The following is a 14,552-nucleotide window of genomic DNA, read 5'->3' as shown; positions in this document are numbered from 1 at the left end:
TTTTTCTTTTTTTTTTTCAGTCTGCTTTCTTATAGAAGCCAGGACCAAACTACACTGGCTGGGCCCTCCCCATCAATCACTAATTAAGAAAATGCCTTACAGTTGAATCTAAGGAAGGCATCTTCTCACTTAGAGTTCCCTCCTTTCAGATGACTCCAGCCTGTGTGAAGGTGACATAAACTAGCCAGCACAGCTAAATTTCTCACTGTTGTGAGAATGAAATACTTACCAAAAGTATCTTAAAGGCGGAGTGGTTTACGCTGGCTCAGAATTTGTTACAATCCTTCAAGGGATGGAAGGCGGAAGGCAAGAGCTGAAAGCAGCTGGTCACATTGCAGCCAGTTCTGAAGCAAAGAGATGAGTGCTGGCGATCAGCTTGCCTTGTCTTTGGATTTGGTGCAGAACCCCGTCTTAGGAAAAGGTGCTCCCCACAGCTACGGTGGATCTTTGCAAGTGACATTAACCTCAACTAGAAATTCCCTCATGGATGCACCAGAGACTTGCCTCCAAGATGAGCCTGCATCCTTCCCACTTGACAGTGAATGCTAGCCATCACACATGATCTCAGTACTCATAGGGTGGGAGCATTGGTAGGGTGATTCAGAAAGGGTGTAAGAAAGCAGGGGTAACTCTGGACTGGGTACTGTCACACAGTAGAGAAGGGAGAAGCCTCTATCACTCAGTACCCGGACAAATCTCACCTTCGAGAAAGATCAACAGTACTAAGGATAAAGCTATGGTTGCTAAACGACAACCCAAAAGTGGCAATAATTCATCTCAGGACAATGATTCTCAACCTTCCTAATGCCACCACCCTTTAATACAGTTCCTCAAGTTGTGAAACTATTTTCATTGCTACTTTATAACTGTAATTTTGCCTCTGTTATAAATCATAATATAAATATCTGATAGATAGGGTTTTCAGGATATCTGTTACGGGACCCTCAAAGGGTCTCTCAACCTCAACCACCCTAACCCAAAGGTTGAGAACCTCCATCTGAGATGGTGTTGAGATGGGTTGCTTCCTTTGGCATGGACAGTGTACTGCCTTGTCCAGACATGATGTACAGCGCGTCTTACATGATCTGCCCTGGCCAGGCGTTCTATGAAACACCATGGTTGACTAGAGAGCATCAGGTTTAGCTATGAGGTCTAGATGAGCCACAGAAGCACTAAGGTCCCCCGGGGTCACACCAGGCCTACCTGGATAATGGCAGCAGCTTCTCTTCCTCAGCTACAGAGCCCCTCTTCTTTTCTAGCTCCTCCTCTCTCCCTTAAACCCTGTGAACCCTCTTATCCTTCTGGTTGTGAGCCTAGCCTTTAACAGCTGAGCCAACTCTCCAGCCCGATCCTGTGCATTCTAAAACAAGGTTTTGTGGATGGATTTCTCATCTGGTTGAGGCAGAGAACCTCTTTCTTTGCATGTTTAATCACTTTTACTGGCTTTTGGACATGGTGAATGTGACATGGTATGTCATTTGTATGGTAGTGTTTTTACTCAGGGTGTTGATAGTTAGTTTGAAAAATAGAAAAACTGAATGTGAATTAGTATGGTCTCCCTAAGGCTTGTTTAGGGAAAGAGCTTTCTTCAGAGTTCGTTTTCCTATTGACCACAGATCCCATTCTAAAGTCTATTTCTACTAATGACCCTCAGGTGTTCAATGAGTCTTTCCACGCTGGGTGGATAGAACCTTCCCTGCGTAAGATGAGGCTTACTCATGCATTTAAATGAACAAAAGCATAGAATCCATGTGTGTACAAGTAGAAAGGACCGTTTTCAGAAGACTTTGCCTAAGGCATGGAAATGTTTAGTGGGGGAAAGGCATGAGGATGAGTCAGCCAAGCAGATTGGGAAGGACTGTCAGGTGCTTAAAGCTTGCCTTACGAGCATGGGGATCTAGTTCCATCCCTAGCAACCATGCAAAAATGCTGAACTTGGTGGTACACACTAAAACCTTTCCAGGAAAGGGGTCTTGTGGCTCTAGGCACAGATGTGTAGATCTCTTCAGAGGATCCCACTGAAATCTGGTTATCTACATCCCTGACTTCAGCCTATATAACCAACTCTAACTCCTTACCATGCACATTCAATGGGATGGGGGTATTCCCACTAAAGGACCACAACTCAGAAGAAGCCACCACAGATAAAATTTCAGGGCCAGACAGTATGAAACACTCCATATCCATCAACCCATCAAATTAAATGGATTTGCTTCTTGTAGCTAATATTTGTTGAAGCTTTATTACTTGACAAGCATAGCAGTACTAAAACCTGAAGAAGTGAGGAGAGCATGGGATTTCTAGTTCCACGGGATGTACTCTCTGGTGGGGAAGACAACGAACGCAATTGCAGCAACTGTCTTCATTGGGGTTTCTATTATGGTGATAAAACATAACCATTAGCAACTTGTGGAGGAAATGGTTTATTTCATCTTCCATGTCCAGGTAATAATCCATTGTTAAGGAAAGTCAAGGCAGGGGCTGGAAAGATGGCTCAGCGGTTAAGAGCACTGACTGCTCTTCCGGAGGTCCCAAGTTCAAATCCCAGCAACCACATGGTGGCTCACAACCATCTGTGACAAGGCCTGATTCCCTCTTCTGGTGTCTGAAGACAGCTACAGTGTACTTACATATAATAAAATAAATCTTAAAAGAAAAAAAAAGGAAAGTCAAGGCAGAAACTCAAGCAGAGCAGAAACCTGGAGGTCTGAACTGACCAGGAGTTAGGGAGGGGAGCTGCTCACTGGCTTGCTCCTCATGGCTTACTCAGCCTGCTTTCTTAGACTGCCTGGGAACTACCTGCCCAGGCTTGGGTTGGCACTGCCCTCTGTGTGCTAGATACCTTCCAGCAATATTAATTTAAAAAATCATACAGGTAATCTGATGGAGGAATTTTCTCAACTGACATTCTTCTTTTCAAATAACTCTAGCTTATGTCAAGCTGACAGAAACTAGCTAGCACAATAATAAAGTGTGTGTTATATTCCACTGGGAAAGAAGTAACGGTTGCCATGGGAACTTAGAACCTGGGAAGTGAATCTCTAAAGGGAAAGGGAAACTAAGTTTGGGAGGATAAACAGGATCTCATTAGGTGAAGGGAAACAAGGAGAGCAAACTCTCTGGCTTCCTGGGTTTCTTGTCATGCCATCTACCATGTTCTTTTCCCCAAGGCTATCTACAAAATGGTTGGCACTGTGATCATGATGAAAATGAACGAGGATGGCCTCACGCCCGAACAGCGAGTGGACAAGATCTTCAGCAAGATGGATAAGAACAAGGATGATCAGATTACACTGGATGAATTCAAAGAGGCCGCAAAAAGCGACCCTTCCATTGTATTACTTCTGCAGTGCGACATTCAGAAATGAGCCGATGTCAGTGCTACGGACTGCACAGAAGTCTTGATGTTCCATTCAGTCTGCAGCTACACACACACACACACACACACACACACACACACACACACACACACACCACACCCCACATCCCACACAATTGCTTGGACTACCTATAAATGGACTTGCTTCTTGTGTCTGAAACACTTGTGTGCATGAGAATGTCATTTGCTAATGAATTTTAAAAGCATATATTATAAAACAAATCAGACAACCTGCCACAATGTGATATGTGTAATATCATTTCATTAAAATACATCTTCCTCCAAAGCCTGGGCAGAAGCGTGCTGCAAAGAATTCTATGATTTCTTGTACATGTTTTGCTAATGCTTGTGTCCCTTGATTATATAATACTAGTAGCACTGAGACCCCCCCTCCCCACGGTAATGTAACTTATTATGGGCTGCGTCACCATTCTCCTGTAAAATAGTTCTGGACAGACACACAGGAGGGGCCCTTGGCTCCCTGTCTGGCCCACACACAGCTTGTATTATCAGTGAATATAAATGTACTACATTTGCATGCCTTTTGGGTTTGCCTTAATTCTTACCTCATTTGTAACCTTTCAATCTGGAAAGAGCTGTTTTGGATGAATGCAGTATACAACTTAAAAATCCTGCTCAACTATTCATTAAGTATAACTATATATCTATAGACACAAAGGTATTATTTATTGAAAGTATAAACATAATAATGGGAATGTATTGATTTGTTTGACATTTCAAAGGCTTCCAGAAAGGTGGCAATAGATGTCCCAAATAAATTTCTAATATTTGATTTAATTCCCTAATTATTAATTTATAGTTTTCAGCTCAGTGTTCATAGGGGTCAGCTATACACGTGTGACTTACTAATCTACCCTGGAATTTGCAGAATGACTGGAAGGGGGTAAAGTCACTGTCCAACTTCTCATCCAGCCCGTCCCTCCCCTAAAGATCAGTATGGCATGTAACGTTTAAAGAGAACAGGAGACTTGTTCATTCTGGAAAACAATGCTCATTATGTGACAATAAACTTTATCTCAGTGTGACTTTGGTGCCAACAACGAGTCATGTTCCATACAACAAAAAGGAGGTGCATTTGGTGGGCGAGTGGGGTCGTCCAAGATTAAATTCAAAGTAAAAAGCTTGCTACGTTTTATTTTTCATGATGGAATAAAACTGACCCTTCTGACCTTGGGGGGTTGAGGGGAAGGGTGTGTGTCACCCAGAACTCTAAATCGGGTTGGCGTTTTCAGCCCACGCCTGGAGATATTCCGCTTCTTCACACAGTACAGTCCATTTGTGTTTCCTCTGATGGATTGCTCAAGATCTGTACTGCACACTAGCTACTAAGCCTCTCAGGGCAGCCACTGTGACCACAAAACAAAAACAAACGAGCCAAAAACCAACCTCGCACACACAAAATTGCTTTTAATTAAACTAACTTGTGTAGAGCCCATGCTTCCCTTTATCAAATGCAGCAGCATTCTGTCCTTGATCCAAAGCACTTTTGATGGAGTGCATCTTTTCCCTGTTACCATTTTTGTCATAGGACTACTAAATGACACCAGTCAGGAAATAATGATTCCATTCTCCCAATTCATTTCACATGTCATTGTGACTAAGCAAAGCTTACTATTTCCTTACAGGACACCAAGGTATCCAGACTCTGCCACAAGAGGACATCTCCTTGAGTGAGCAGAAACTCTTGCACCCTAAACCCCTGTGCCGACTTCTCTGAAGCACATTAGAGAAAGTCTGAGATTCTGCACCTCCCAGTACTGTTTTCTCTCAGCAAGGGTAGTGTGGGTAAACTGGTAGACCCACCTAGTTAGACACGAGGCTCTGGCAAACGATTCATGACAAATTTTTGATGACTATTATGTACCCAACACTATTTGTGTGTGTGTGTATGTAGCCAGACTGTACATGTTCATGAATGTCAAACTCCAAGAAACAGAAGAAAAACACAGCAAGGTAAGAGCAGGGAATAGGGGTGAGATATAGTGGTGGCTTTTTCCAGTAGGGTGGTGACATTTGAAGTAAGACCACCCAGAAGGATCAGAGGGAGTGAAAGAGAATGAGAGAAAGCTATCAGGAATTTAGGAAATTAAAATCTTCCGTAGGCCCACTTTTTGTTTTTTGTTTTTTTGTTTGTTTGTTTTTTCGAGACAGGGTTTCTCTGTGTAGCCCTGGCTGTACTGGAACTCACTCTGTAGACCAGGCTGGCCTCGAACTCAAGAGATCCATCTGCCTCTGCCTCCCAAGTGCTGGGATTAAAGGCGTGTGTCACCACTGCCCGGCTCCTTCACTCCGCTCGTTCTTTCTATAAGTAAGATGTAGACGCTGTGTGAACAAAAATCCAATTTGCTTTTTAGTCCTCTTTTTTATTACTGTAGACTGACGCGCTCAGTTGACACTAAAGAAAAGCCATGTGTGTCCTCTGGGGTAGCATTTCTATTTCTGGTTGTATTATCCACCACTGCTTGCCCCCCGCCCCCCCCCCAAACCCAAACCAAAACAACAAAACGCTCACAGAAAGGACCTGAGGGTATGTCCCAAGACATCTGTGATGACTGTTTGTGGTGTAGGTAGGGGAGTCAATCTACTGGTTTATCATTACAAGATCAGTAAGTAAAATACAGAAAATGCCTCGGGCTGGCATCCTAGACACCTGCTGGAAAAGGGACTGGGTATGTATGTGGACAACTGTCAAAAATGCCAAGGAGACAAAGAATAAAACCTACCACACAGTACAGTAAATGAACAAAGGGGAGGCCGCCCACAAAAGAACACGGGTCATGTTAGGTGAAGGGTGGTGGTAGTGGAGATGTTGTCTTATTACTATTACTCCGTGATAGACCAAGCCCCTAACACACTACCATGAAACAAATGTTGTACCACCTAGTGTCTTAAATGTTCCACTGGCTGATACTGGCTTGGTGTCTATGCGGCCATTTGCACTTATTTAGTGGCAGGGGGAGAAATGGGCCCCAGAGCCTCTGGGCTGGCTGGGAACCTCAAGACTTCTCTTCACAGGCTGGCTTGTGTTTCTCTACAACACAGTAGCCTGGCAGCAGCTAACACTACAAAGAGATAATAGCTTCTACACAACAGTCCTGTTAAGCAGGAAATCTTAACATATTTTCTGTCACTCCCACTGGAGTTATTGGTTACAAGAAAGCCACATCCTAGCTTCTGTTAAATGAAATGAAGTTCTTGGAGAATATGCAGCATAGTTTTTTAAACAGAGATGATATGGGTGAATGTTTTTTGCTTTAATCCCAGGTGTGGGGCTATGAGGCTGCTTTGTGCAACAGCTGACTATGATTTGCCTAGTGCTCTGGCAGGGGTGTGGTTTTGTCAGCTACAGATGGTTTTTGTGAGTGTGTAACATTTGGAATTCTGGGGACTTTTCAGAGAATATATAAACACTAAAGCCCCATGCTGGTATGGCTGGTTGAATGTTAGTTGCAGTTGTTTGCAGTTTGTTGCTGTTTGTCAAGTAGTTGTGTGCAAAGAAACAAGAAGAAATTAGACATCCTGACAGTCCAAGGAATTTGATGACCCTAATCAGCAGGAAGTAGTCTAATATTGTTGCCCCATTTCCCCCTTCCTCTCTCCCTCCCTCCTCTATCCTTTCTCTCCTACATTGTATTAGGGAGTTGAAAGGGAAGAGGGGTGGAGAAAGGTGAAGTAAAAAAGGAACCCACAAAGTAGCATATGCCAGTTACAATCATCACCTTCAAAATACAACATGGCAGTCCAACCCAGATCCCATGTGATATAGTCTCCCAAGAATCTGTAGGAGCTTCATGCCCTGATAGCTTTGGATCAGGCTTGAGGTCCAGTGTCTTGCCATCTAACGACTCCTCAGGTATAGCACTGAATATCCTTCTTGACCTCAAGTCCCCTGTACCAATAGAATAATTATCTCCCCCTCACACACATCGTGAAATGGTGATCTAGGCTTAGAGCCATTGTAATAAACACATCAGGTGGAAAAGGGAAAGCACACAGCTTTTCTAATCAATGCCAACTGTGCTGGGCGTGGTGGCGCAAGCCTTTAATCCCAGCACTTGGGAGGCAGAGGCAGGTGGATTTCTGAGTTCGAGGCCAGCCTGGTCTACANAGTGAGTTCCAGGACAGCCAGGGCTACACAGAGAAACCCTGTCTCGGAAAAAAAAAAAGAAAAAACAAAAAACAAAAACAATCAATGCCAACTGTAAAGCACAGCTAGGTGTGTCTTTTAAGTGTCCTGATGGGGGACTCCAGCCCACTGTCTACATATGAAGTCTTAGAATTACCAAGACTTTAAGTAGATAAAATTGTTCAAACTATATGTTTTGCCTGTGTTTGATGTACATGTGCACTCTGCTTATCTGGTGCACACAGAAGTCAGGGGTTGAGGCCCCTGGAATTGGAGTTAAAGCAGTTGTGAGCTGCTATGAGGGTGCCAAGAACTGAACTTGGGTCCTTTTCAGTGCTGAGCTACTTCTGCCTCAGCGTACTTACAAACTCCACCATCTTGGAAGGGGTTCACTGTGAAGCTAGCATGGAACGAAACTCTTAATAGTATTAACAGTCTTACTGTTTAAGGGTAAAGACCCATGGAACCCTTAGAAAAAGACCCTTTTTGCAAAGGTCTTGAACACCCACCTTAAATGTTCCTGATGCCCTAATAAGAGAATTGCACTGTCTCACCTTTGATTTTTTTCTTTTCCATGTTGAATCCAAGGAATCATTTTTATTAATAGCTAACTTACAGTTCAGGCTTAGGCCTCTGGGGGCCCTGAGGCCAGATTTTGTTCCTTTTGAGTAGGCATGACAACGTGGGATTGGTTTTTGCACTGAAGACTTTTTCTGAATTTGAAATACAGGAATGAGACACAAGCTTTGTCCCTTAGATGCCATTGCTTGTCCTTATCTTTTTGTTCTCACATCTTATTACAGGCACCAGGCATGGCTAGAAGTTACTTTTCATACAGTATGACATTTTATTGTACCGTTTCCTGTTACCCAGATTCTCATGAATTGTGTTACTTCACTTCCCACTATGTAAAATGGCTAATCTTGGCACCTCCAATTCAATGCTCTTCACCAGAAGTCTCATAAGGTGGATTTCTGAGAATAGCTTTCCCAGGATCATTTAGATTTGTGACATTTCCCACCCAGTACTGTATGGATCTCATTTAGTTTTATTTCATAAGTTACTTTCAAGTAACAAAATGTATTCTTTTAGCTATAAACAAACCACGCCAATGTCTTAGAAGTCTTCATATTATCTCCTGTCCCATAATTCCACAAAGCATTTGGGTTATTCTGGCTTGGAATCTCTCCTACTGTTAAGACACAGAAGCTCTGAACAGCTGCTGGGTAGAGAGTACATTTCCCAGCACCATGAAGGCATCCCCACATGGGCAATCTCAGCTTCCTCCTGTAGTAGCCAGGGGAAAGGATCTCAGTGTCCAGCCTAGGGGATCCATGGAAAAGCACTTGAGTATTCAAGAAACAAAAGCGGGAGTTTCAATTTTCATTTCCTACTTGGCTATGGTCTGGGAACTACAGAATTCTACCATGTTCCATTAGTTATACTCTACCTAGAGCTAGGAGAGTCTCCACAAAGCAAGGACCTGGACATGGGAAGGACTTACTGTGATAGCCATCTGCTAGAGAAAAATTGTAATGCTGAAAGCAAGCCCATGAGCTGATAAATGGATTTATCTGAACTCCTGAACTGTTCCACTAAGCAGTTACACCTGAGCTACCAGGATTCTGCCTTCTTTGACAATCCAGGGGTTACTTCAGAAAGGATCAAGATGAGAGCTTCAAGGATACACTACCATCCCTGACCACCTAACTTCCTTCCAGTAGGCTCAACCTCCTGAGCTTCCACTGCTACCCTGTAACACTAGAGGCTGGAAACCAAATATGTAATACAGGGTGCTCTGGGGGTCACTTGCAATAACCGTGTAGATGTAGTAACTACATTTTCAAGTTATTGATATGAACAGAATACTCAGGATATTACAAACACTCTTTATTCCTACATCTAATTTGTACTCTAGGAAAAAAAAGGGAGGGAACAGGGTCTTGCTTTCTGGCTATCCTTGGAACTCTTTTGTTATGGCATTCTGGGTCACTTTTCAATGCCCAGTACTGAAATACATGAGGCAGTGCCCAGTTTCTTACAGACTTTAAGCATTTGTCTCCACACGCAAATACTCCAAATATCACTGAGTCAGCATTCCCCTTCATGAAAGGGAGAAATAAAAACTCAGAAAATATGTAAAATAAGTGACTTATTAATTTTAGTCATCATACTTTGGCTTACTAAAACTCACTACACTTGTCATTTTGTAAATGATTACACTGGGTAAATTTTAAAATCCTGTCTTGGGACTTGTAGCTACATGAGTGACGTGTATAAATAAATTATTGTTCATGAGAGGTCTAAGTTACTCTACTATTCCTTATCCCAGTTCACAGAAGCATGACCTTAATTCATATAAATTTTAAGTTTTATTTTTGGAAGTTACACATACTTTAAAAGAACAACAGCTTTTTTTGTTTTCCAATGGATGTTATTACTCCTTAGAACATTAGATGAAGACTTCATTTATGATTGAAACCAAAGCTTTCTGAGGCCAAATCAATAATACTGTCTTCAGCAGGAGATGCTCATATCTGAGGGTTTCATTTCGCATAATGCATTGTCTTCGTCAGGAGATGCACAGGATCTGAGGGCTGCATTTCTCATTCTGTAGAAGCACATTTAAAACTACCACAAAAAGTCAAAACACTCAAACTCCTTCACTAATTAAAATTAATGCACTGGTCTCACTTCATTTTTATTTATTTGAAAAAATGTATGTTATGTTAAAATAGTTCTGATACAAACGAGTTATACTGCTTATGGTTGGTGGGGAAAGTTTAAAACAACAGTTTTCTCCTATATTCTTAGAGTAGAAATGTTTTTGAATTTTTGGCAACTATTGTATTCTAAGAATACATTCTCTTCCCCACCAAAACAAAACTCAGGTTTTATCAATAACTATAGAATTATACTTGCTTTTAAAAATAGTACTTTTCTTAAAATACTTCCTTTTCAAGTTCATAAATATGTATTCTAATTTATTGCTGGTAATAAAAGGAATGCTTTTGCTGCTACCGATAGGAAACAGAACACAGGAACGAACACACTATTTTCTTTAAAAAAAAATTCACAAATACTTTTTTTTTTTTTTTACAGGAAACTGATCGTTGTGGACATTTTACTGTCTCTAAGTTCAGGGTGTATCTTCTATCATCTCGCATGGAACGTTGATTCCGACTCAACGCCCCGGCTCCTCTCCCTGACCCCGGCACCCAGCTTGCGGTTTCTCCAGCCCTGGTAGGCCACTACGCTGTATTTTCAGGCCTCAAATTCATTTTCATTTTAAGACAGAGGCCAAGCTGTCCAGGCTGGCCTTGAACTTGTGATCTTCTTGCATCTACCATCCCAGTGGCTGCACCCACCAAAAAGTGAGGGCTTTTACAACTTGGCCACCATGCTACAGGCCAAAGTGGAAACTGTCACAGCCATGCTATCTTTCTTGAGAGGAGGATAGTTAAAGGACAAAGGAGAAAGCACTTGTCACAGCTGGCAGTGCTTCAAGGCTGCATAAAAGTGTCACTAGTGGAGAAGATCTTATAACTGATGAAGTGTAGTGATTAAAAACTGTATCCAAATCTACAGTTGTACCACAGGGTTAAAAAAACAATGGCAAGCAGAGATCTTGCCAGTATCACCAGCCTTATGCAGATCTCTAACGTAAACATCAGTATGTCCAGCCTAACCTGTTCTCACTCACTGCACCCCCCATCCCATGCTGAGAAACTACTCTTTCCACGGACATATGCAATTTTTTTTTTTTTTTTTTGCCACAGACACTTTATAAAACTAGACTGTAACAACCTGGAAACGCAAAACTAAACATCAGGTGCTCAAACTTTTATTTTAATTCTTACAAAATACTATAGAAATAAACCCAAACTGAACAGATATGTACATGTGCATTATGTACAAAAATTTTACTCCTGAAAAAATTTATAAAAGTAGATGGTAAAAACAAACAAAACACAGAAACTCCAAAGCAAACAAACATAAAAAGATTTAAAACCAGTATTATGAAATTGGTTTTCACAAGGAAAAGCAATGTTAATTTTAAACTCTTGGCAGCAGCTGGTTTTCTAGGCTTATTTACACAGTCGATGGGTCATATTAAGGAGCTTCGTTACTTCAGGGTACCTTCTGTCTCATGTTACTCCATCCACCTGTCCAGATTACTCCCCTCACGATTCCCCTTCAGGACGAGGGCAAGGCACTAAGCTGTCAACTTGCATTGTCATCTTCCTCTTGAGTCACGGGTCGGAAGGGCAATGTGGTTTGCCCTCTTTCAGGGTCGGACATTCGAAGAATTCTAATTAGTTTACTCGAAGGAAGTGAGCTAGAGAAAGCAAAAGTAATCACTCAATTTCCCAACAAAGACTTTACCCATTTAACACTTACTAGATAGTTCCCTAGTTCACTCACCCTAGGTTCAATCCCCAACAATATGAGCAATAAAAACACAACAAAACTCCACCCCCAAAACAAACAAACAAAAAACCAAACTTCCTTCAACATCCTGTTTTCTATTTGGATGAAAAGAAAACTTTTTTAAAAAAAAAATATGTCAGTTATTTTACACTTTTGATCTTGTCTGTAATTGCCTGGATATTCCAAATCAAACTGGCAGAGGATCCTGGGGCTCCTTTAGAACAGAGGACCAACCCTTAATAAAGGGTGCAGAGCAGAGCAGAGCTCTAAGACTAGTATTTTTAAGTAGCCAAGGACAAAGAGATCTTAAATTGTTTGTCTTACATAGAATTCCTAAAATCACTTCCTACTAGTTGGTCAAGAAAACTACAGAGGAGCAAATTCAAAATACAAGCCAGTCAGATTACACTCTAGACCATTTGTTTCTTAAAAGAGGGCCAGTGGCACAAAGGAAAGTTTAAGCATCTAGGAAAATAGAAGACATTAAGTCTGCTGAGCAAGAAAATGGAGTGACTACTGCCCACCCTTAGCCTGCTCACAGCTGCATTTAAGTCCCCTGCCGCTTTCACTCTGAACTGTTTTGACTGAGATTCTTGTGGTGTGCTGAGTGTGTGGTACATGTGTATGGCCCACATAGAAGATTTCTTTCCCCTTTCCCACTGTTATACGAAAAAGAAAAATACTTTGAAAGGAAGACCCACTGAGTCTCAGAATACTGGCTGTTTTCAGATGGCATACTGGGTGGCAGGGCTCACAAATCTAGGCCTGCAGGGGAATAAAACACCTCCATCTGTGAGGTGTGGCTTTGGGGCTGTGTATGTGTCTGGAGGGATGGAAGTTATATATGTCACTTCTACACATGATCAAAATATATACAAATAAATTTGGGTGGATGGGTGTGCATGTGTGCTCACAGAAAGTTTTAAGAAGTTACCTCATGCTTTGAGGGGTAAGCAAGATAAATTGTCTAAAACGTTGGGAATCTGCCATCTTAAGGATCATGTCCATTGCAATTCTCCTATTAACCATATCCTGAAGAACAAAGATAAAAGTTAGGATTGGTTCTGCATCAGCTATTTCTATAAAAGCAGCACTCTTTGGACTAAAACAAACCTCTAGAGTTTTATTCATTACATACAATGCCAAGAAGTTCACCTATGAAAAACTAACATCAGAAACTATAAGGGAAAATTAACTGAATAAATATTCTCACTGTTCATTTCTATGGTCTTCTGTCTCAAACGCAAGTAATAATTAAAACACTAAAAAACTACATAGACACAACTATTACAGAGTGAATCTTTAAGTACAAGAATAGTTCATTATTCAGGATAAAAATATAATATTTGCCTGTTGTCAAATTTATCAAGTTTCTGAGAATTTAGAAAGTGTAGCAAGCAATCATAAGGTATCACAAAGAAGGCATCACTGGAAGACAGCATAGCTCATTACATAACGCATGAGAGCATACTAGACAGGGCATGGTGCTTACAAACAGCTTAGCATAGCTCAAATCTTTGGAAGATAGTACAGCATTAAGGATCTCAATGTTACCTTACGAAATTAAATATTTTATAGGGGTTTTAAAAGGGTGACCAGAATTGGGTCTACTTTTATAAATCAACACTCTCATAAAACATGTGGGGGATGGGCTACATAAACTGCAGGACACAAGTCCGAGGTCTAGGAAGAGGTTATCACAGCTGGAGGTGAAGGGACAGAGGTACCAGAGCCACCGCAGGGAAAAGGAAGGAAGGGGTAGAACACTGAGAAGAGAAACAAGCAAGGCCAGGCAGCTTGTAAGTAAAAGGAAAGTGTTAATCAGACGTATATGGTTTTGAAGCTAGGTAACTAGGATGGTAATGATGACTTATCATTAACAAGGTAAAACATTTAGAAAAGGAAGATGATCTGAGAGGAAGATCCACTCCGTCTCAGAATGTTGGCCGTTTACTGAATGGTAAAATGAGTAGTGGGGCACACAGGTCTAGACTGCAAATAAAATCAGGACAGGAGACCTCCACGAGATAGGTCCATAAGCCTGTATAGATAAGGATGTATGTTCTGTCACTTCTACAAATATATGACCAGGAAAATGACAATACTGTAAAAAGCAAACAGAAAATGTCAAACACTCAATAATATCAGAACTGGAGATAGAAAGGCAGACTAAAAAGGAGATACTGTAAAAAGAAATCCAGAAAGAGTACAGAGGCAATAAAACAACACACTCCAAGGAAAGGGGGAGAGGTGCCAGGTACTCCAATGAATAAAGATCAAGTTCATGAGTGATACCTGATAAATGAATGCTGCTTTGAAACCAGAGACCAGACTACAGTATATAAAATAGTAATGGCACATGTTAGACACAGAATGTCACCTGAGGCTCACTGTAGCCCAGTAAGGTAGGGAATCTTCTACTACATGGCAAAACAGAGACTCCAGAGCCACTGGAGTAACTAGCAACCCTTGCTTTCAAAACTTTTAAATCTAGTTTTTTAATCTTCAAACTCAAATGCACTTGCATCCTTATTATTTCTGCTTGCTCTCTCTCTCTCTCTCTCTCTCTCTCTCTCTCTCTCTCTCTCTCTCTCT

General features: G+C 41.4%; 2 protein-coding genes across 2 annotated transcripts in view; one reads left to right on the top strand and one right to left on the bottom strand.

Annotated features, from left to right (window-relative positions):
- Positions 1-4,437, top strand: part of Vsnl1 (visinin like 1) — a 110,647-nt gene extending 106,210 nt beyond the window's left edge. The window contains exon 4 of the mRNA XM_021202088.1: positions 3,171-4,437. Coding sequence (XP_021057747.1) covers positions 3,171-3,368 — 198 coding nt within the window. The 3' untranslated portion in view covers positions 3,369-4,437. The remainder of the gene's footprint in view (positions 1-3,170) is intronic.
- Positions 4,438-9,940: 5,503 nt separating this feature from the next.
- Smc6 (structural maintenance of chromosomes 6) overlaps positions 9,941-14,552 on the bottom strand; it is a 57,459-nt gene continuing 52,847 nt past the window's right edge. Inside the window, exons 26-27 of the mRNA XM_021202235.2 lie at positions 12,892-12,989; positions 9,941-11,865 (exon numbers count right to left, since the gene is read on the bottom strand). Coding sequence (XP_021057894.1) covers positions 11,751-11,865; positions 12,892-12,989 — 213 coding nt within the window. The 3' untranslated portion in view covers positions 9,941-11,750. The remainder of the gene's footprint in view (positions 11,866-12,891; positions 12,990-14,552) is intronic.

Source organism: Mus pahari, chromosome 7, assembly GCF_900095145.1.
Source record: "Mus pahari chromosome 7, PAHARI_EIJ_v1.1, whole genome shotgun sequence".
Classification (NCBI taxonomy): domain Eukaryota; kingdom Metazoa; phylum Chordata; class Mammalia; order Rodentia; family Muridae; genus Mus; species Mus pahari.
This window is presented reverse-complemented; position numbering and strand designations above follow the sequence as displayed.